The 22,988-nt window shown below is 55.0% G+C and overlaps 1 protein-coding gene across 2 annotated transcripts; it reads left to right on the forward strand.

The window, feature by feature from the left end:
• Positions 1-1,818: 1,818 nt before the first annotated feature.
• Positions 1,819-22,984, forward strand: PODXL2 (podocalyxin like 2; the record flags this gene model as incomplete). Of its 2 annotated transcripts, none has more annotated exons than XM_084247300.1 (8): positions 1,819-1,882; positions 8,131-8,409; positions 13,719-14,515; positions 15,220-15,294; positions 19,035-19,191; positions 19,723-19,784; positions 21,780-21,959; positions 22,558-22,984. In XM_084247300.1, 8 exons carry the CDS (start codon positions 1,819-1,821, stop codon positions 22,789-22,791), a joined length of 1,848 nt encoding a protein of 615 aa, XP_084103426.1. In that variant the 3' UTR covers positions 22,792-22,984. The 2 variants fall into 2 exon arrangements, with proteins under 2 accessions (XP_084103426.1, XP_084103427.1); XM_084247301.1 differs by having other exon boundaries at positions 22,579-22,984.
• Between the last annotated feature and the right edge of the window lie 4 nt (positions 22,985-22,988).

Here is a 22,988-nt window from a genome sequence, read left to right on the forward strand (position 1 = left end):
AGACTTGTCAGTCTTAAAGACTGAATCACACCAGTATTTCTATTTAAGGAATGAACTTAAGGATGAAGTTCAAGTTTCATCACAACATTCATGATCCTTCACATCAGGTCCTTTCTAGAACTCATAATGTCCATCCAGTAAAACAGGCTGTGGAGTTTAAATGAAATGGTGTAGTTCTGTGAATTAAATAAGAATTTCTTTACCTAGAAACTCCAATTTTATGTTACTGCTTTTCATTATGTTCTTAGTCACTTTTTGCTTGTTTCTCACTTTCTCATTTATAACATAAGGACTATGACTTTGTACAGATTAAGCAAGAAGTTCATTAGGATAGTCAGTAAGCCAACTAGTTTTATGATCCTGTTTTCTGTCCACTCCTAATCATGAAGCTTGTCATCCTGCTAAACATGAAATGCCAGGTACCATCTCACCGCACTGTATTTGCTCATGTGCTTTCCTTTGCCCGGGACCTATTTACAGCCTGCCCCCCTCCATCCTAAGTCTTTTTTCTCCTAAGTATTTGGTTCTGGTAAAATCCTCTGAGATCATCCACCGTGTCTTGTATATACCCTTAGAGAGAAGGCTGAGGGCATCATTTGCAAATCACATTCAATATTTTTTTTTTAATTTTAAAAAAGTATTTTCAGAATAGTCTATAAAGCGATATTCCACATAGTGATCACTGGTTGAGATTTATGGCAGTAATTCCAGAAGAGCTGGGACTTTTCTCTGCTCTTAATAGAGGCAGATGTGCTTTCTAAGTCGGGGTGGGGGGGCTTTCCCCTCCGTGGGGAAGCTTCTCTCCCCCAACCCAACCTCCTATCTGATACCCACACATCCTTCCAGGTGCCGGCCTTAAAGTCATTTCTTCAAGCAGGTAAAGGTGGGGGCTCCCTTCCATGCTGCGTAGCCCCCGTCCCTTCTCCACAGACCTCACCGCAACTGCAATCAGCTCTCCCACGAGTCTCCTGTGATCTGAGTCTGTCTCCTCCACTTGGAGGGGCGGGTTGTGCCTGTTTTGTTCTCGGCCATGGCTCCCGCTACATGAACGAGCTGTAACTGGCAAAGGGTCAAAACACTTCACAGGAGTTGGGAGACGGCGTCCTACCAACCCCAAGCCCTCAGAGGCGAGGCTGCACCCCGAGGGGGGCAGAGAGTCACCGCGGGTCTGGGGTCCCTCTGGAGTGTCCAGGCGTCCCGGCCTGACTCCGATTCTTCGCACCCCCCCCCCCCGACCCAGGCCCCTGCCCAGGCCCCTGCCCTGCGCCTCCTCCCAGCCTCGCCCAGGTCACGCGCCCCGAGAAGCCTCACCTGGCCCCCTGCGCCCCCAAGGATCGGCCGCGCCTCACGACCCGCGGCGGCCGCCCGCTGTCCCGGGCTAACTTGAGGTCCCGGGCGACCCCAGGCGCGGGCGGGCGCGCGGGAAGGGCTTCCGCGGCGGGGTGAGCGGCGGCTCGGGCGCCCCCCACCCCGTCGGCGGCCCCCGGGGGCGGCGCGGGAGCCACAGGCGCGGCCCAGGCGCGAGGCGCGAGGTGCGAGGTCGCGGCTCCAGGTCGGCTGCGCCGCGGCCCCGCCCCCGAAGCCTCCGCGGCGCTGATTGGCCGGCGGGGCGAGGGGCGCCCGGCGGAGGGGCGCCCGCCGCGCGCCCGCCTCGTCTCCGCGGGGGCGCGCCCGCGGCACGCGGCCAGGCGGGCCCGGGGGTGAGTGACGGCCGCGCGGGCCAATGGGGCGAGCGCGCGCCGCCGCCGCCGCCCGCGCGGCCCCTGACGCGGGTAGAGGCGCCGCGCCGCTGCGGCTGCGGGCGGCGACGGCTGCACCATGGGCCGGCTGCTGCGGGCCGCCCGGCTGCCGCCGCTGCTGCTGCTGCTGCTGCTGGCCGCGGGTGAGTGCGCGCGCGCGGGCGGCGGGCGGCGGCGGGCGGCGGGCGGCGGGCGGCGCGGTGCTGGACAGCTCCCGAGCCGCCAACAAAGGGCCGGCGCGCGGGGCGCGGGAGCGCGGGCTGGCGGGGCTGCGGCGCCGCCCGCGACACGCGCGCCCCGGGCCGTGGGGGGCGTGGGGCGACCCGAGCGCCTCGAGCGCGAGCGGGCCCCGCGGCCGAGCGCCACGCACACGCAGGGGCGCAGCCTGCTCGGCTCCCGGGGCTCCGCGCGGGGGGGCGGGGGGGCGGGGGGAAGCAGGGGCGCGGGGCCGACCCCGCTCCAGCCGCCGGCGCGGCGCCCGGGGAGGAGAGGCGGCCCCCCGAGGGCCCCCCGGGCCACTATTGAGCGTGGAGCGGGGGTGTCTGCGCTGCGAGAGGGAAACTGCCAAAGAGCCTCTACACACAGCTGCTGCGGCAGTGGGGGTGTGTTTACGTGCGCGCTGTGACTGGGCAGGAGGGGGTGTGTGGCACCGTGAATGTGCGCCCTAGACGGGGCCGGCAACTTTGTGAAGAGCTGATGAAAAAGGTGTGAGGGCAGCGGAAAGGTCTCTGTGCCGGTGACAGGGCCGGCTCGCTCCTGCACGCTGACACGCAGGGGTGATTATGAAGGACCCTCCGAAACACCCAAGGGCACACACACCCAAGGGGTGTGTGGGCGATGGCTGGTTGGGGGGCGGGGGAGCAGGTGTGGAATGGATGTGCCTGGGAGAGAAAGAGACAGCCTGCGGAACAGCTCCCCGCCCGCAGACTCAGGATCTAGGTGTGTGCGTGGGGGATGGGCACAGGGTTTGTGACAGTCTAGGAGACCGGCGGGAATGGGGGTGGAGAGGAAGGTGGGCCCCGCAAGAGTGTGTCAAATAAGTGACAGTTTCTCCGTGTGGCCGGCACAGCAGAGGGCAGAGGTTGCATGAGGATTTATTCAGGTGTGATTGATTGGTAATTGGTGTTGGTGGAGAGGTGTACTGGAATGAAGTGTGTGTGTGTGTGTGTGTGTACCTGCCGGCGTGTAAGAGCCTTGAGTGAGTCCACTTCCAGTCCACACAAGAGTCTAACGTGCATGTGTGTGGAGGATCTTGTGTGGGCCACTGGCTATAAGCACTTCCCATGCAGGTAACCCATGGGCACCGGGGTGCATGTGTGTGCGAGTGAAGGGGAGACGTGTAAAGAGGTCTCTCCCCAAGGGCCGAGCCATATTTGCTTGATGGTGGTAGTGCTCATTGCATTGGGGCCATGGTGATAAATCTCAGGGAAAACAGCTGGGAGGGGAGAGGGGCCGCTGTTTTCCCGGAAGGCTCAGTCCAAGAAGGTGCATTTTCTCTGCTGTCAGTCCAGGGATGGATAAGGGCCTATTTTGTGTGCACAGAAAAAATGACCATCAGTGTTTATCTCAGACACTCACACACCCTGCTTCTCTCCCTGCACACCTTCAACCCTCTTTGGGCGAAGGTGAGGCTCAACAATTAACTATTGATTAGTCTGCTATCTCTGTGTGACAGCCACACCAGCATTGACCAGCAAGGTCTGCCAGGACCCATGCCCAGCTGTAGCTGCCACTGCCCGTACGTGACGAGCCTCGGATTACTGTCAGCAGCTTTGTGCCCATCTACTTTCTCCCTCCTCCTCTCTCCTGTTACACACTCGTCATGATGCAAATTATTACCCTGTGCTTGGGCGGCGTGTGTGTGTCTAGCAGTGTGTCTTTCTTATACACTTCTGTGTGGAAAACCTACAAGGACCCGTGTGCATTGTTCCGCAGACACATATAGACACACGCGGGAGTGTAAGTGTGCGAGTGGTAGGTGACAGCGCCAGACAGTTTCTGTTGTAGCTGACACTCACGGGTGTGGGGGCTGAGTGACAGATGCTGCTGGGCAGCTCCTGTATTGGTGTCTGGCAGGGACTTGGGGAGATCTGGACTTCAAAGCTGCTGATTAGGGAAGGGTGGGGGTGTAGCTGACAGTGGCAATCAGAAAAGACTGTCCGGATCAGCAGCAGATTGCAGGAGAGATAAAACACAGGGATTACTGGGGCCTTGTTTTTCATCCCCAAGATGTAAACCTCCTTCATTGCCTTTTTTTTTCCCTGAGTATTTTGGGTTACATTTTCAATTCTTTGAGGCTCATCCCTGAGTCCTTTTCATGTGCCTTCTTTTTCTCCCCCCTATTTCCAGTGATGTAATAACAAAATTATAGGTGCTAGAGGAAAAAGAGGAAGAAAGTCAATCACACCGAATGTAATTCTGAAATTTTACATCAGGTGGGGGTCTCAATTCAGACAGGGTAATTATTAAGTGCAAAAGTGACTGTACACAATGGCTGGGTCTCAGCTACTATTTTGGTGGGCAAGTTTGAAAATAAGTAACCTCTCGTAATTGCCTAAATAATTACCCATTGCCAAGGCTTTTGAAAATATCAAGGCCTATATAAAGAAGAAGTCATCATCATAGGGAAAAATAACTTCAAGAAAATGGAACTGCTTACTGGAGAAGGCATGAAACGCCAGGAGAATGCCAGATTCCTTTTTCCACACAGCTTTTCAGATGATTTTTGAAGACTGTCGGGAAAGGGAGAGGTGTGAGAGGGAGCTGCGAGTTACCCACCTGGGCAGTGGAGGAGAGGCTCTGCGAATGGAGGGGCTCACCCTCCTCATGGAAATGCAGCAGACCCCTGAAGTCACCGGGTGCAGGTCCTTGGCACAGAGAGCTTCTCTGACTGGTGGACAGGACTCCCAGGCCAGCTTGCCTTCAGTGGGCAGAGGCAGATTTCTGAAGCTCCGAGCTGTTTGGAGAGTGGGACCAAGGCCCCCTGGGCAATGACTTCTCTCCCACAAGCTCTGAGAGAAGGTTCTAGGGTTTTGAAGAGGCAACCAACACATGTTTGATCCTGTAGTACTTTTGTAGAAGATGGAATTCCAAGAGTTCAGTTTGCCCTTTTTCAAAAAGGCAGGACCAATGTCTCCACATACCTGCTAGATACTGGTGTGTATGAAGTTGCTCACGACATGACCTCCTCAAAGATGGTCTGCTGAGGGACCCTGGAGCCTGTAACGTGGTTTTTGTATCTTTTTTTGTTTGTTTGTTTGTTTTTTAATTATCACAAGCATGTCTCATCAGTCGACTTCATTCCTACCTAAACTTTTCCCAGATCATTTTCTCACATTTGGTTTCCCCAGTGCTAAGGAATACTGTACCTGCCAAGTCGGGCTGTTCTATCAGCTGGCATTTTATATAAAATTTGGGGTCCATTTTCCAAACAATGGTCATTTCTCTGAGGGCAGAAGCTGTCTTGTGTCTTGCATCTCCAGGGAGGGCCTAGCACAATACATGGCACAGAATAGAAGCTCGGGGTGACCACTTTTTTCTGTGCAACTGAAAATCTAATGCAAATTTTCTCTCCAGTAAGACTACAGCCTAATACCAAAGTTTGATTCTAACTGGCGTCCTATCTGATTGGCAGTGTAAATGATTCTGATTGACTTGTCAAAAATTAGAAAAGAACTATCCACTGAGTGTAGTCTATAAATGAGGTATTTCCAGGGTCCACACAGAAATATTAATAAAAGGGATTCTTGATGGTGAAGATAGAGGGGGATGCTTGACTGACTAGATTTTTTGCAAGAGGAGGGGCGTGTCCTGGCTCCGAGCCACGCCGTGATTTGGATTTGCCATGGGACCCTGAGCCACGGGCACACTGAGATGAGCATAGTGCCTTTTAGTCTTCACCCCTGACTTCTCTCCTTGGCTCTTAAATTCACACATAAGGCCTCCCTTTTGGCGCAAGGGGTTAAGCACCGCAGTATGAAGCAATCTGCAGCCTCTGCAGCCTCTGCAGCACAAGTTCGATCCCCGGCCAGCCAGGGAACAACCCACATGGCACAGCAGACCTCTCCTGACTCACCCACTGCTCCCCTCAGCAGTGTATTTCAGTCAGTCTGCCTGTTCTGCTCCCCGCCCTGTCTCTGGTGAATCCTCTCCCCTCCCACACATCTGGCCTGTACTCTGGTTCTTGTATAAATAAATAAATCTTTAAAAAAAATTCACACATAAAATATTTGCACTATCTGAGATATTCTCTTCCTTTATGTATCCTTTGGAGGAGGGTACCCAACCTCACAAATTTTTCTTTGCAGAGCATCTATAAGACCTTTTTGTGAAGAGAAACCAACTAATTGCAGCTTTTCTATTAGCTGAGCTATTTGACCTTAATCTCAAGAGACCTCAGTTATTTCATCTGTAAAACAAGAAGGTTCGATCGGATTATTTATTCATTCATTTGTTCACTTAATCAAACATTCATCAAGACCCAATTATATTCAGAGGCGGTGAAGGCCCTGGAATGAGAAAGTGGAATAGACACTCGGGACACCCCGGGTGATCACTGTGTGGTCAGGGAAGATGCTGCAAGTCGGTGAGGAAAGTGCAGCAACAGTGACTTGTGCAAAAGACTACAGTAACATGGAGGCTCGACACCTCACCAGCCGGGACCAGGCACCTGTTCCAGAAGCTCAGAGAAGCTCCATCTCAAGAGGCAAGCGTAGGATTAGGCAGGTGGGGGGAGGGAGGACAGACATTGCTAGCGTCTGGGTCAATCTTTTGAGGCTCTGCTGCCATTCCGTGCTTCCACCCGTGTGTCCTGGTGGTGTCTTTGAAGCACGTAGAGTAACTCTGATCTTTATTCTTCACATCACCCCTTCATTTTAAGACAGTTGAAAATACTGACCATGGTCTCTCTCAGATGTTCTCTTTTCCAGGCCAAGAACGTCCATTTCTCTGTTCTTTACCCAGGACAATACTGCGGACATTTGCAGGACTCTGCAGTCTGCTCCTTGCGGCATGGTTTATACGCTCTGTGCGGCGCTGGCCTCCTTTGATGGCCCTGCCTCCGTGAGGGCTGAGGAATTTTTGCCCTTGCTTTACAGATGAGGACACTTGGCTGCAGCTGGTGAAGTAGCTTACCCAGAGCCGCTCAGCTACAGGAAGCAAACTGCTTTCCTGGCACCATGTTCTCTCCACTAGAACATCCTTCTTGTCTGATTTCAGCACCTACCTGCCCTCTTCTGCACACTTTGAACTTAAGACTCTTTCACCCCAAGCCCGAATGCTTCCCTCACACTGGATGTCACTGTGGTCCTGGCTGTCCCACTGGCACAGAGCATGTGGCCTCCCTGACCCTCCAGATGCTGTTTCCAGTAGAATGGTCTGAAATGCTCTTGTTTTCTTCAGTGGCCCATCCTGTGCTGGGATGCCAAGCTTAGGACCTGCTGCCTCGTGAGGTGGTTATAAAGATTACAATTCACATGCACCAAATAGTATTAACTCTTATTTTTATTATAAGCATCACTAAGAATTTCCATGAACTTCTGTCAAGCCAGGTCATGGTGTTCAACAGGGGCAGTGTAGGAAATTGCTCCTGAAGTTCCCTTTCCCTGCATCATTGAATGTTAATCACGGGAAAGAATTTGGAGGTCATTTCATCTGCCTTCCTCACTTTTTAGATGAGAAAACTAAGACCCAGGGGTTTTAAACAACTGTCCAGAAGACATATGGCAAATTAGTAATATATGTGTAAACAAGTTAGTAATGAAGGTGTACAAACTGGCCAAAAGAGCTGTGTTCCTATTCCTAGTGAAATAGTGTGTGGGTGTCCTTTAATTTGTTGCCTTTGCTCATTTATTTGTTTGTTTGGATAAGTCAGGTGAGAAGGAGCCAAGACTCTAGCCAGGCTGGCCATGACCAGCACTGGGTGAGCCTGACCTGGGATGGCGCATGTTTTTTTAAAGACTGTTCGGGATGTTGCTGAAATACTGATCGCCTTCTTAATCTATTTTTGGAAAAATTTCAGCCCAGGATAGAAGCCTGACGACCATGTAGCTAGGTCCTTAAAACAAGAACCCCTGCCAGGGCCTCCCCTGGTGGCGCAGCGGTTGAGCTCTGGGGACTCTGCAGCGCTTGTTCGTTCCCTGGCCGCCAGCGAGGGTCCCACAAAAAAAAAAAAAAAAAAAGCAAGGACCCGTCCTTCTCTGCATCCGTGCCCCCGTACCTAGCACAGTGCAGGTTTCTGTGCTGACAAATGCCCTGTGGATGCTGGGTCAGTTGGTTCCTCTCTCCGCTCTCTGTCTGGCTCCCCTTTGCCCCTGGCGTAGGGGCGCTGAGCCCTTGTAACCCTGTCCAGTCCGTCCCCTGGCCTCCCGTCACAGCTGGCTTTCGTCCGCAGGCGCATCCCCGGGCGCGTGTACGGCCGCGTCAGATGAGCCCGGCCCAGAGGGCCTCACCTCCACCTCCCTGTTGGACCTGCTGCTGCCCACTGGCCTGGAGCCGCTGGACTCGGAGGAGCCCAGTGAGGCCGTGGGCCTGGGCGCGGGCCTGGGAGCCCCTGGCTCGGGCTTCCCCAGCGAGGAGAGCGAGGAGTCCCGCATTCTGCAGCCGCCGCAGTACTTCTGGGAAGAGGAGGAGGAGCTGAATGACTCAAGCCTGGACCTGGGACCCACCGCAGGTAGCGCTTCCCACCCAACGGGCGTGTGATGGCCCCTAGGCGGGAGGCGGCGGGCGGCAGCCAGACAGCCGTCCCCTCGCCCGCACTGCATCTCTCTGTCCCGCGCTGCTCTCCCTGTCCTGCTGTCTCTGTGCTTCAGAGCCCGCTCTCTGGGTCTCCGCAGGCCTGTTGGCGCAGAAGGCCCTTCTCTCTACGATTCAACACTTGTCGGTGAGCTGTGGTCTGTGCTTGTTTCCTTCAGGCAGTGCTTACAGCCTGTGAGAGAAGGAAATTCCCCTGCCCCCCCCCCCCACGCAAGGAAATAACGGCTTAGAGAAGTTCCGAGCTCGCTGTTCAGGGTCAGCACAGGCCTTCACAGCACCCAGGGCCCTGTGTGTGCGTCTCCTCCCACGCTGCTGTCTTCTCCCTGGTGACGTGTCCCAGAGGTGGGCCGATGCTGCTCCTCCTTAGGGCTCCCTGACCCTGGTCAAGGCATTCTAATGCCCGTCCCTTGGTCCTGTGCCTGAGCTGGGTTCAGGGATTCCCAAACTTGGAGAGTATTTAGGGCCCGAAGCAAGCCTGAGGCCTGGGATGCAGCCAGAATGTCCCAAGCCTTGGGCTGATTACAGACAGGACGAAGCATGTTTGTGCCCCTGGCCAGAGCGGCTGTGCCAGTGTTCTTGCCCAGCAGGAGCCCATTTCCTTCATTTTTTTCTTCTTTTTAATTCTAGCTCTAATTTATTTTGGGGTATGATGTACGACAGAGATCAAATGCATTTTCCCCACATAGGTGATCTTTTACTTTGTACCAGACAATTATATGCCCTTAGACATCCTGGGCCTTTCCGTCTGCTCAGATCGCTGGGGTTCCAGTCTAAGATAAGTATCACTCAGCCTCGGTCGAGAGAGAGACGGCTGTACACCTAGACCTTCCTGAGGACACGTGGGACCCCCTCATGCTTTGATTAGCTCAGATTTGCCCTGCCCACCCTTCTGATAGCCTCATTTCATCTCGCTTCTTCTCCCATCAGTCCCTTAAGACTAAAAGCAGCTGCCATTCAGGAACGCAAGCTGTACAAAGGCACATTGCACCCATTCTTCTTAAAACCCCAGCTGCACGTTCTTCATCTGCAGAGTAAGACCATGGAAATGATACACTGAAGCCCTTTCCATCTTTAAAATATGATTCTGTGACATCACAGGGGAAAAACATGGCCCCAACAAAGTAGGGGGGAAATGGAATATGGATGGCCACTCCACCAGCTCGCCCTGGGCCTTCGGAAAGCCTGATCAGCTCATTCTCGCAAAACTGTTACCCAGGTTACCTTTTCATCCCAAGACTGTTCTTGCTGTCGCCCTCCACCCCTTTCATTTCCCAACATCCTTAATAAAATGATCCCTGCATGCAGTTGTAAGTTTTCTAGTGAATGAACTACGAGAAAAAAGAAAACTCTTGGGGGACAGCAAGTTCTAGAAACAGGATTCAGGCTCCCAGGCCCGTGGGAAATAGGGATTTTATTGGGTCAGTAGCTGCAGGGTCCAGGGACAGGTTTCTGGAGCTAGCTGGCGGGGGCGCGGGGTTGGGGGGTTCAGTTATTGAAACTGTGAGAACTGCCTTGCTCCATGGAGCTTCACCCCCATTCTTGGCTTCATTTTTAGGCAGGCTGTTCCTGTGTGGAAGCTTAGAAAACCCCCAGTAACTCCAGCTTCATCCTCCTTCCCTGCTGCAACCCTAGCAGGGCGAGAACTCTGCTTTCCCAGTGCTTCCAGGAAAGTCTGCGTATTAGTTCATTAGTCCGGCCTGGGTCATGAGCACACCTCAAAACCAATCTTAAAGTCCTGAGGACAGAGTCCTTTAACTGGCTAAGAATGGGTCTAGAGGGCCCTCTGAAGCCAGAGGGTAGGGCTCCACATTCCTGGATCCAGAAGAGGGGCAAGGTGCCACACAAAAAAAGAATTGAGTTGCCATTAATGGAAAGAGGGGCATGAAATGATGGCTGGCATAAACCACATTGCACTTGAGTAAGGAACAGTCATGAAGTGCTTACATTTTAAGAATCTTTTTCATATAATTTCAAAAAACTTCACAGCAACCTAATGAAATCTGTGAAAAGCCGTCATTTCCTAGTATTGCTGTTTTATGGCTAAAGAAGCTGGCTTAGGGAGATTTAAAAGTGGCACAGAATCACTCGGGTAATAAGTGGCAGAGCTAAATCTCAAATCTGAAATTTCTACTTCAAGATCTGTTCCTTCGCCATAGGAAATCATTCATTACACTATTGTAATTACTGTTGCCTGTAATGAATTTTGCGGAGCCAGATCATCACTGCAGCTGGCTGCTAGTATCTGGACGTGGTTTCTACTGGGTGAATCCTTGTAGCGATGGTATCTGCTACAGAATGATTTGACCTGCTGGGTCACTAAGGCTAACTAACAGTAACATGGCTACTAAGAAGAGGAGAGTAGCTACCAGAAGCATCGTCACCTAGCCTCCAAAAAAGGGAAGAAAAAGCCCTGTGTTTTCAGTTTATGCTAGTAATTTATCATCATGTGAGGACTAGAAAATGCAAATAGGTTAAAAGAAAAAAACAAAACCAGCTCACGATCCCATCACCCAGAGTTACCAAATGTTAACACTTTAGCATTTATCTTTCTGGACTCTTTTCCCGTATGGGAAATACATAAAATATGTGGATGGGCTCCCATTTCTTCAGTGGGTCCCCTGCGCTGTGAAAGCCAGACTGTTTGCAGTCTCTGGTAAGGTGGACTGCTCCTGGAGGGGATGCTGGAAACCACGCTGCTGTGAACATCCTTAATTACCTCCTCAGGGTGCATTTCTGAAACTGTAGATCCAGAATGTTTGTCTTTAAAGCTTTTCATTCAGATTGCCCAGTAGCCCTCCAGAATGGGTCCCGATTTCCATTCCTCTCAGCAGTGGATGGAGGCCTGTTTCCTGCCTTGTCTAATACCGGACAATGATCTTTAAGCATAGACATATGTCAAGTTCGTAGTCCAAAAAATTTGTCATCATTTAATTTACATACTGAGGTTGATCATTGAGTAGTTTTTCATCATGCTGACGAGAGGTTCTTCCCTTGCAGCTCTGTTTTATACAAATGATTTTTGAATTGTGTGTCTTTTCATTAATACTTGGTTGAATAACTGGCTTCAGAGTTGCACTCAAGGGACAATTTTCAGTGATTTGACATTAACCTAAAGGGACATTTAAAGTGATCTTTCAAGGCCACTGGTCCTGATGCCTGTTTTAATTTCCACATAAAAAGAAGAATCAGGTCATTAATATTTCAGCAGCTGATGAAGGTCATTCATGAGATCGTGGCCACCCTGGGAGATATAAAGTCCAGTGTGAGCTTGATACATTGGGGAAAGACCCACAATACTGTGGTGGAATATGGGAGGAGAAAGTGCAATGTGGTACGTTCAGGGAGCAAAAGACAGCACCATCGTGAGAATAAGGGGGGACAGAGGCCTGGAGAACCTCAGTTGTCCAGAACCCAAGAGTTTCATCAAAGTGACTTCTGCTGCCTCCAAGCTGTTACGTCATGTGGGGAGGACACAGTTAAATGCTGTGATGAATTCAAATGATATCACAGGAGTCAAGAGTCTGACTTTACAGTTTACACCAGTTGGCCTTGAGTTAGTGAATCTTGTTTAGTTCACTCAATGTTTTGAAAATATTATACACCTACTCTGTTGATTTTGTAACCATTCTTAAGTATGGTATACCCAATGTTTTCCAAAGAAAATAATGACAGTGGGAAGGGTCAAAAATAAGGAATAATTACACTTGTGTAACCCCAGGTAAAGAAGGCTAAATTAGAAAAACTAAGAGAAAGGGTAGGGCTTTTTCCTGGGGAGGAAGCTTCTCGGGTGTTCCTTACTTAGGACATGAAACAGAAATGGGCTTAAACCAACCATCACAGTTGAGTTAACGACACACACATGCCTCTCCAAGGAGGCCAAGACGTGTTCTGGAAGCACTTTGCCAGCACATCTTTCCTCACCTTCCAGTCACCTGACCATCTAGGCCCCTCTGGCTCTAGGACACTTGGCTCCTCTGAATCTCATTATAGTCACACATGACCCTGACACCCCCCGCTGTGAGTGTTCTGGAGTGTGACTTTAAGAGATGGTCTTGGGGAGAAAAGTGCATTCTGGGGCTAGATGTTTTGCATTTTTCATGTCATATCATCTTAGCCTTGTGCCAGAGGGGCGGGTGTGCCCTGCCTTGAAGCCAGCTGCTTTGCCAAGGCAAGGGTTGGGTAGGGTGGAGGAAAATCCCAACCCCTGTCAATTTTGAAGCTTGGCTTTGAGCTCTGAATGTGTCATCCAGTCTGGTGATTTAAGTTCTGCTTTAAAGCAATTGGCTGTGGCCAGATGTGCAGATGTACAGGGACAGGTAATGCTACTGCTGTCACCTTGCTCCCTTCCGGCCCTCTTGAGCCAAGTGGGTGCTGGCTGGATTGACCAGGAAGTATCTTTGAAAAGTGGCTTTAACCACCTGGGGAACCTGAGTCTTATAGCTTTACGATGTGACAAGTCTAGCATCACAATTTCGAGCAATTATCCTCCCATCTGAGCTTTTGTAAAAGTAGGACCAAGGGTCCTAGCTTTATAAAATTCCCAGAGTTCAATGAGGAGACCTGCTTTTCCCAAGCACTCTAGGCAAGGAGCAGTTTCCTGTTAAAGCCTCCAGGGGTTTGAGCAACCTTACAGTGCAGGAGGGTGGGGGCATTGACCAAGGTCTTGTCTCTTTTGTCTCTTTCATTCTGGAAGATTCTCCAGCCTGTGTCCCTCATGACCTTGATATGTTTGAAGGAGATAGGCCATTCATTTTGTAGAATACCCCTCAAGTTTGGCTTGTCTGATATTTCCCTGTGGTTTGATTCAGGCTGTGCATTTGGCGCAGAATATCATAGAAGGGCTGAAATCCCCAGATGAGGAAACCCAAACCATTATACAAGCGATAGAGAAGATACACGCCATACTTAGCAATAGCTACCTTGAGGGGTGCAGTCCGACAAGCCTTTACTTCTACTTTAAATGTCCCTGTGCCAGTGGACTTTTAGTGGCAAATTTATATTTTTTTAATTATCGTAAAGGAAATGCAACCAGCCTGGCCCTCGTTTCCCCTGCAGTCTTGCGCCTTCCTCGTATGCAGCCTGTCTCCCACACTTTCCAACAAGACAGTGGTCCAGGTCCCCACTGTTCCCCCAAGGGTCTCATGCTCGTCGGTATCTGCTCAGCAAATACTGATCAGGTCAGTGCGTGATGAAAGTAGTGAATGAACTTTCCGTCTCTGTTCTTAGACTACGTTTTTCCAGACTTAACTGAGAAGGCAGGTCCCGTAGAAGACACCAGCCAGGGTCAAGAGGTGCCAAGCCTTCCCTCTCCCTTGCCCAAGATGAATCTGGTAGAGCCACCCTGGCACATGGCTCCTGAAGACGAGGAGGAGGAGGCGGAGGAGGAGGAGACCGAGCAGGAGGAGGCCCAGGAGGAGGAGGAGGCCGAGGAGGAGGAGGAGGAGGAGGAGGAGGAGCTGCTGCCCGTGAATGGCTCCCACGAGGAAACCCAAACTGAGGTCCACGACTTTTCTTCCACCACCAGCAGCCAGACCTCAGGGACCCCCAGACACAGGCATGAAGATTCTGGGGACCAGGCCTCCTCTGGCGTGGAGGTGGGAAGCAGCATGGAGCCAAGCCTGTCACCGCCCTCAGTCACCCCAAGTGCAGTGACCCTGGGGGGTCAGGACTTCACCCGCCAGGAGGCAGGGGCCACGGTGCTGCCAGCTGCAGGGCATGGGGTAGAGTTTGAGGCCCCTCAGGAGGCGAGTGAAGAGGTCACTATGGGAGCAGCTGGGTTGGCTGGCAAGCAAGGGGAGGCGCCGTCCTTGGCTTCACTCCCTCAAACAGAAGCTCCCAATGGGGCTGAGACCCCAGATGAAGACCCCCTTTATCCTGGAGCCTCAGCCTCTGTCCCACTGGCCCCCCGAGACATGGACCTAACACCCTCCTCAGCTACTTTGGGGCAAGAAGACCTCAGCCAGCAGTCCCGGGAGGGGCAGGCCGCCGAAGCCCAATCCAGAATACCCTGGGATTCTACTCAGGTAAGGTGCAGGTGCATGTGGCCACTGTCACCCGCAGGCTGCAGGAGCTGGAGGGTCTGCCGGCACAGCAGGCCGCTCCTGTAGCCCTCAGGGGTGTGCCCCAGGCCCCTAGCAGCAGGCGTTCTCACTGTCCTTACAAGCAAAGTCAAAAGCTCTGGAGAGTAGGGTGCCCTGGCCTGTGGTTCCACTTGCTCAGGCAGCCTCCCTGCCGCGTGTAATAGTGACCTGTGCTCCTCCCCCTCCGCGCCCCTGCCATACATGCCCTCAGCTCCCGCTCCACTCCCCTCCCAGCCAGCACACACGTGCACACGGACCAGACCCACCTCAGAGCTCACGTTCACTGGCACCCCATGAAAGGAAAGGGGTCCCCCATCGTCAGCGCAAGCATCTGCCCCACAGAACATTAAAAATAAGTTTGCCCCTGAAAACCTGCAGCCGGACGAGCCCTCTGCAGTCTGGCCCCTCACACACACCCCACTTCCCGTGTGCCACGCCTGGCCTCCTGCTCTCCCCAGACATCCTCTGCTCGGTCCCTGACACCTCGGGCTGGATCCTTGGCACGTCACTGTGCAGAGGCCGGCAGCTCCCACCTGGCGGCCGCCGAGCTACCCCGGCCTTCACCTCCCAGCCTCTCAGAGCTTCTGCTGTCCGGTGCCCGTCCCTGTACCTCTGTAACATCGCCTTTCTCGTTGTCCACGGCCCAGGTCATCTGCAAGGACTGGAGCAACCTGGCCGGGAAAAACTACATCATTCTGAACATGACGGAGAACATAGACTGTGTGAGTGCTGGGGGGCTGGGGCTGCAGGTGGAGGTGGGGCGGGGGGCCGAGGGGGCGAGGGGGTTGCTGGGAGCAGGCCGTTGACTGACAGAAGACTTAGCTCTTAGGTCAGAGGGTGCCGCCTCGCCCGGGAGGGTAGCAGCTCCCACCACGTCTAAGAAAAGATGCCATTCTCCTTCCTCCATTTCTAGGGGCTCGTTCATTCTTGCTCCCCACTGTTTCTCATTGAAAAGAATTTCGTTCCTGTGTGCAGTACCTCATCTCTGAGGATGCAGATACAGGTTTTCAAGAAGCTGTTCTCTCCCTGGGTAGCCGGCCTTCCCCACTGACCCGTCCAGGCTGTGTGCTCACGTGCACTCCCCTACCCCATCTGCTGGGCCCCTTCGGGCTGCTGGGGAGCCGTCAGGACGCTGGCTGGAGGTGCTGAGCTTGGCAGGGGGCTTGCTGCCTGTGGCTTCCCAGGAGGTGGCCTGGCCAGCCCATTCCGTGGACCGTCTTCAATGTCCCCACCCTTAGGTTCTTCCTCTGGGGTGACGCGACAGAGAAAGGCGCTTCTGTCCCGCTGGGGGAACGGGCCAGTTGCCAGCACTCTGGGCTCCAAGGGGGGCCAGCGCTGGCGTCTCAGCATCAGAACCTGTTCCGGTACGTAGGTGTCCCGTGGCTCCTGTTTGCAGCGTGAGCCCCTCCCACGCTTGTTCTGTGTCCTCGAGGCCAGAGACCCTCTCCTGTATCCTCTGAAGAATGAGCTTCTGTCCCCGCCCGGGAGAAGGGACGTGTCAGCTGTGCAGCCTGGGAGGAGAACTAGGGATCCAGCTGCTCCCTGAATAGACTGTCAAACAGCTTTCCTATTTTTAGGGCCGTTTTCAGCTCTCTTCCAAAGGTAGCCGGCTCTGCTGCTTCCAGAGCGTTTTGGGAGCGCCACTCAGTAAGTCTGATTGCTTCTCGGCCTCCCCACTTTGGCTTCGGTCTTCTCTCTGGGGCTGGCTAAGGGAGGAAATTCTGACGCATCCATCTGCTTCCAGGGTCCATGTTTTGTTACTTTTATCTCCTCTTCTGCTTTTTCTTTTTTTTTTTTTTGTCTCTGGCTTTAAACCTTATAAAAATTCTATACTTTCCTATGGTGGATTTGAGAGAAATGCATATGCTTATTTAATCTAAATGTGGCCAATGAGGTAGTTTTCTCTTTCCCAGCATCATGATAAACAGGTGAATTTGAACACAATTTTTGCATCTTCACCCGCTGCGGCTGTGATTCTCACGGATGCTCTCGGGCCCATCTTTGGCCAGTGAAAGCCCCTTCGAATTGGCTTCTGATTCCTTCTGAGCAGTCTACTGATGTTCCATCGTTTCCTGGCTTTCTGGGGCAAGTGGAAGTTCCAGGCTCATCTGGCACATTCCTCCAAGAAGCCCCGTTCCTTGTACCGGGAACCGGCGTTGGAGACGGAGCCGCTGCGCGGGCGCTTGGGCCCTGCTGGGGGGGTGGCGCGCAGGCTCAGGCGGGGAGTGGAGAGTTACCGCCGCTTTCCCTCCAGGTAGCATGTTCATATTAAGATGCTTTTATGCTGCTCCCTCTGTTTATGTCTGCTCCGTGATGCTCATTTAATATCTACCTAACTAGTCACTATTGTTTTTCATGGTGGATTATTTTTATTACGGCAAAGCCATCTAACTTCGCATTTACCTTCTTAACCATCTTTAAATATTCACTTGTGCTAAGTATATTCACTTCGTTGTGAAACAGATCTCCAGAACTTTTCATCTTGCCAGATTAAAACACTCCTTTTTGGTCTCCTTTAGCCTCTGGTAGCCGCCGTTCTAGCTTTCTCTTTGACTCTGACCACCCTAGGAGCCTCGTGGGGATGAGTCACCCGGTGTTTGTCTTTTGGTGACAGTATTTCACTTGGCATAATATCTTTAGGGTTCGCCTGTGTTTCACAGGTGTCAGACTTGCCTTCCTTTTCAAGGCAGAATACTATTCCCCCCAATGTTTGGACCACATCTTAGTTAGCTGTTCAGCTGCCAGTAGGCCTCTGGCTGGCTCCCACTCCGGCTGCTGGGACCGTGCTGCTGGGAATGTGGCTATGCGAATACCTCTTCGACACCCGCTTTCAGTTCTTTAGAGTACACGCCCAGGAGTGGGGTGATGGGTCATCAGGTAAATCTGTGTTTCATTTGTCAGGAACCATCCCACTGTCTCCGCGGCTGCTCCCAGCAGCGAGCAGGGCGCCACAGTCTGCGTCCTCGAGCACGCTTGTCGCCGCCTGTATTTCTGATAATTGCCTGAACTCGCTCTCCTTTCTTTTGGGTTTTACATCTTTCTTTGTAACCTGGACTTTACCCAAGGCCCTGAAGATAGCTTCTTGTGCTTATTTCTAAAAGCTTTGGATTGCTTGGAACTGATTGGGCATGTGGTGTGAGGTATGAGTCGTGTATGCTTTTCTTTTTGCTGGGGGATATCCAGCTGTCCCACCAGTGGAATGAATAACCATTTTTCCTTTAATTCTCACAGTAAGCCCAGGATGTTAAGACCAATGCCTACATTTTTAGATGGGAAAACAAGGGCTCAGAGAGGTGCAGTATTTTGCTAATAATCACGGAGCCGGCAAATGGCAGAACCAAGTTTTGAACCCAGTTTTGATTCCAAAACCAGGGCGTCGCCGCTCCACCCCACCACTGCCACCTGGTTCCCATAGACAAAACAAATGGTGTGAAATAGACATGAGCCCCTACCCCACCCCGGGAAAGGCGGGGCATGCACACGTGCTGGGGCGCAGGGCGAGGGTATGGGGAGACTGCGGCAGGAAGGGTTTTCTCTCGCCAGCACCGGGGCTGCTGGGTCACAGTATATGCACCTTGATCGACTCAGGCAGGTGCAGGTGTGCACCGCTTCCCACGTGCACGCGCACGATTGTGCCGTGAGAGCCGTTTCAGGAACTAGGGCTACCCTGGCTGTTCCTGGCTATCTCCAGGTACCAACCTTTGACCAGATTTACAATTGACTTGGTTTCCTACTGGGCCAGCAAATGCCAAGGCTGGCGCCTGAGCTGGTCCCTTACTACCCTGCTGGACTTTAGGTGCGGCGACCAGCACAGCCCATGGCTTGGGCTCTAGAAGAAATAAAATTGGCATTGTAGGGACCCACAGGGGGGCCTGGGGAGATGCCTGTGCCTGTGGGCAGCCCCGGCTCCATCTCCACAGGGTGCTTGGGCGAGCCGAGCAGCTGAGAGGGGTACTGGCCGGGAGCCCTGGAGGCTAGAACGCGTCCCACCTCTCTTTCTGAGTTTTGGGGGCTATATTGTCATTCCCCCCAGCTCCCCTCCAGCCGTACACTTGAACACCTGGGCCCCATCAGCAGCCCAGTTCTCCCAGTGCTGCACATTCTACGCTCCTTGCTTCCTGGACTGGGGCTCGTCTTGGTCTGTGGTGTACCTGTCCCCCGGCTTACCTGTGGGAGGGCCGCGCAGAGTCCTTGTGGTGAGAGGCCAGGGCAGGAAGAGCATCTGGATGCCCGAAGGGAACAAATGATTGCCAGTCTCAGTGTTCCCACAGTCCTGCCCAAAGGCCAAGCTCACAGCCTCTCCAGCCATCCCAGAGCTACCAGCCAGCTCTCCTCTGGAAGAAGCAGCTGGCCTGTTCTGGAGTATGGCAGCAAACGGGGTCGGAGTGGGGATTAGGCCCAGAGGCAGTGGCCAGCAGACCCCTCTCCTTCACCAAGCCTCCAGGCTCTCTCTGCCCTGCAGGAGGTGTTCCGGCAGCATCGGGGCCTGCAGCTCCTGGCCCTGGTGGAGGAGGTGCTGCCCCGCCACGGCAGTGGCCACCATGGGGACTGGCACATCTCCCTGAGCAAGCCCAGTGAGAAGGAGCAGCACCTTCTGATGACCCTGGTGGGCGAACAGGGTGAGCCAGGGCGGTGCACAGGCGGGCGGGCAGGTACTGTACGTCTGGAGCAAGGGCCAAGGAGGGCAGCAGGAAGCAGCGCCACATCAGCAGGGGGGGCTCACAGGCAGGGCCTTGGGGTGGGGACCTCTAGGGCGGCAGGAAGAGGTGCTACTGGGACTCCCTCTTTTAAGGTCAGGAGTACTGACAGCTGGAGTCCAGAGGAGGGGAGAAGGGGTGAACACAGAGCAGGGGGAGGAGTATGAACATGCAAGGGGAGGAGGGGGAACAGGGACTAGGAGGGAGGGTGCAGCGGAGCGTAGGTGTGAGGTGAGAGGCAGGAGTGTGGAAGAGAGCCGGCGAGCGCCACACCGTCGCACTGTGGTGTTCTTGGCAAAGCACCAGTAACAGGAAGCATGCGAGTGTCCCACGAGGGCCATGCGTGCAGCTGGCCGTGGACACTCAGGCCGGGAGTGGCCGAGGGGCTGGGAGCCCGCGGGGAAGTACCTCAGCAGCCACAGCAGTGCTCATCACGGTCGGTGTCTCCCCCAGGGGTGGTGCCCACGCAAGATGTCCTCTCCATGCTGGGTGATATCCGCAGGAGCCTGGTGGAGGTAAGAGTGCAGGGCCTTCTCTGTCCTCAAGCCCTGGAGCAGGGTCCTCCTCAGGCCCCCTCAGATAGGTCCACAGTGGAGACATGAGGCATGTGTAAACCCTACACCAGCTGGAGTGCAAGCAGTGGCCGGGGACAGGAGGGGCTGCGGAGGGGTGGTCAGGAGAGGACCGGGGAGGGGTCTCAGAGGGGGGTTTTCTGGGTAGATAATGGAAAAAATGCCATGTCTGACATGGAATAGTGCAGGAGCCTAGCGGGGTGGCAGAACACGCTGCCTGTTCCAGAAACCTCGGTGCCTGGAAGACGGGTGCACGTGCGGGAACCATCCACCAGGCCCTCCTGATGGGTGTCACCAGTGCTCCCCCAGTTGGGGGCCCCGGGGCTCGGGGCCAGCAGAGGGCCCTCCCCTCTTGAGAGGTGCCCCTGAACCAGCGGCAGGCTGGCAGCCGGGCCCCTCTGAGCCTGGGGCTGTGGATACAGGCTGGCCAGCCGTTCCCCCTGAGACCGGCTCTGCATTCTCCCTTCCCTTTGCTGTCCCGGGGGCCTGCTGGCGAGGCATCAGTCCCCTCCTCGGGCGCAGCCCTATTTGCTGGCCGCGATGAGAGGCCCCTCCTTATCTGACACCCGCCAGGCTGAGGTGTTGTCTGTGGTGGTTGGCTTTCTGATAAGCATATTGAGTGCTTGCTGCCCACCACACTGCTGGGTCCTCACAGCCCTCAGTGCCACCCGAACGGTGAGCTCCCTGCTTCCTCCTCAGTGCACCTGGCACCCCATTTACGATGAAAGCTGAAGCCAACAAGGAAGGGGATGTGCCTGAGATGCTCAACTAGTAAACAGGCGAGGAGAGCCAGGCTGTGACTAGGCAGGCGCCATCCAGAGCCTGGGCCTTTCTCCGTGATGCTCTCTTGAAACCACCTGCTGGCCACTGTGGGCCGTTCCAGTTGTGAAATTCTGGGTACCTGGCGGGGGCAGGGAGGGCAGCTTGGGCTGGCCTTGATCTTTTTATGCAGACCCTCCTGCCTCTTCTCCTGACCCCTGGTTATTCTGGCTTTACTGGACATTCTGGACATTAAACTAAGGCTGATTTGTCCAAAAGGCAAGCTGGGCCTTCAGAAGTACATTAGAGGTAAATTTAGCAAGTTCTAGTAAGAAAAACTGACCCTCCATAACTGAAACAGTCAATAGAGAAAAAGCACCGGAAATGCACGTGTGCTTCACAGAAGCCAAAGAAGAGCCGAATACCTGGTCTTAGACAGGGGTGCCCAAGGCAGAAAGGGGAGCTCTCAGGTCTCTGCCAGGAGCCAGTAACTGCACCCTCACCCTGTCACCTGTCATTTGATGATGGCCCTGCGCTGCCCCACTGCCTTCTGCCCGAGCTGCTGCTTTGTGGAGAGAGCGCCTGGCCTAGCAGGGACACAGCAGTTATCTCAGGCCCACCCAAGATGAGCTGTAGTATGGGAGGGGGTGCTGGGCAGCTGATGGCCTCGGGGACCACTGCAGTGGGGTGAGGGAGCTGGAAGGTTAGGGGGGACCCATGACACAGCCGTCCCCGGCACCCCTGCATGTCTCTGTCACCCCTGCACTGTCTTCTGGTCCATCATGGATAGAGTGACCCCAGCTGCCCCTGCCGCCAAGGTGCCCCAGTGCTTCAGGGGCCTGCTCCCTGGAAGGTGACTGGAGAGGGGCTCACCGCGCCCCCATAGTCTTGTGTGTAACGGTGAGGACAGGTGTGGGGTACTCTCTAGTCTGGGTCACGACCAGCAGCCTGGGACACAGCCAGGGGGTTTAGTGCTGAACTTCTGCTCCACCAGGGTCAGGGTGAGGGCAGAGCCACGGTGGGAGGTGAGGGGAGGCTGGCAATGGAGGTGAGAGGCCTCTGAGGGGGCATCAGGAGCCAGGGTCATGCCAGCTTAAAGCCTGACCCGTGTCTGAGCCCCCACCCCATCAGCCCCGTGGAGCCCTGGCACCCAGGAACCTGGACCCTTCCCCACCCCAGATTGGCATCCAGAACTACTCTACCACAAGCAGCTGCCAGGCGCGGGCCAGCCAGGTGCGCAGCGACTACGGGACACTTTTTGTGGTGCTGGTGGTCATTGGCGCCATCTGCGTCGTCATCATCGTGCTGGGCCTGCTCTACAACTGCTGGCAGCGCCGGCTGCCCAAGCTGAAACACGTGGTGAGCCTGAGGGCGCGAGGCCTGGGGCCTGGGCTGGGGTGGTATGTGGCAGGCTCAGCCACCTCAGAGTCAGGGTCCCCATCTGTGGGGTGGGGGGCTTGCAGTAAATGTCCTGGGATGGGGAGGGAAGCTGGGCACCGAGTTGCCCCCTCTGCAGGGCACCACTGCTGGCAGGGGGAGAGGGGCATGGAACAGGGCACCAGCTCCTCCTGGGGCCGGTGGCCCCGCGGCCCTGGGCTCACGTGGATGCCACAGAGAAGGGCCTTGGTGCCTAGAGGGTCAAGAAGAGGCTCCAGCGACCTGGTGGTTTACCCCTAAGGGAGGGGGCAGGGCAGGTCCTAAGTGCCAGGCTCCGACTGGTGGCGTGAGGGGCCGGGCGCTTAGGGCCAAGGCTCCCTGCACTTACGGAGGGAGGGCGCTGAGCTGGGGCACAGCACAGCAGGGAACTGCCTGCCAGGGTTCCCCGTAGGGCTTTCCAGAGGCGGGAAGGAACCTTTAGGTGACTCGTTCAGGGTCACAGGCCACTGGCCGGGGCAAGCGCCGCGGTGCCCAGCCGTTGGGGCGGGGGGGGGGGCCCGGGTGGCCGCAGCCCCCCAGCAGCCCCCCGCTCCCCCCGCAGTCGCACGGCGAGGAGCTGCGCTTCGTGGAGAACGGCTGCCACGACAACCCCACGCTGGACGTGGCCAGCGACAGCCAGTCGGAGATGCAGGAGAAGCAGCCCAGCCTCAACGGCGGCGGCGCCGTCAACGGCCCGGGGGGCTGGAGCGCGCTCATGGGGGGCAAGCGGGACCCGGAGGACTCGGACGTGTTCGAGGAGGACACGCACCTGTGAGGGCGCCCGGGCCGCGGCGCCCCCGGCCGCGCCCCCGCCCGCGGGGCTGCGCCGGACGAGCAGGCGCCCCGGAGCGGACGCTCGCGCCTCCCTCCCCCCGGCCCGGCCCCGGCCCCGGCCCCGGCCCCGGCCCCGGCCCCGGCCGGGCTCCGCTCGCTTCGCGCCGCCCTCCCCACGCCCCCGACGCCCCCGGGGCC

This window comes from Talpa europaea (assembly GCF_964194135.1).
Source record: "Talpa europaea genome assembly, chromosome: 11".
Taxonomy (NCBI): domain Eukaryota; kingdom Metazoa; phylum Chordata; class Mammalia; order Eulipotyphla; family Talpidae; genus Talpa; species Talpa europaea.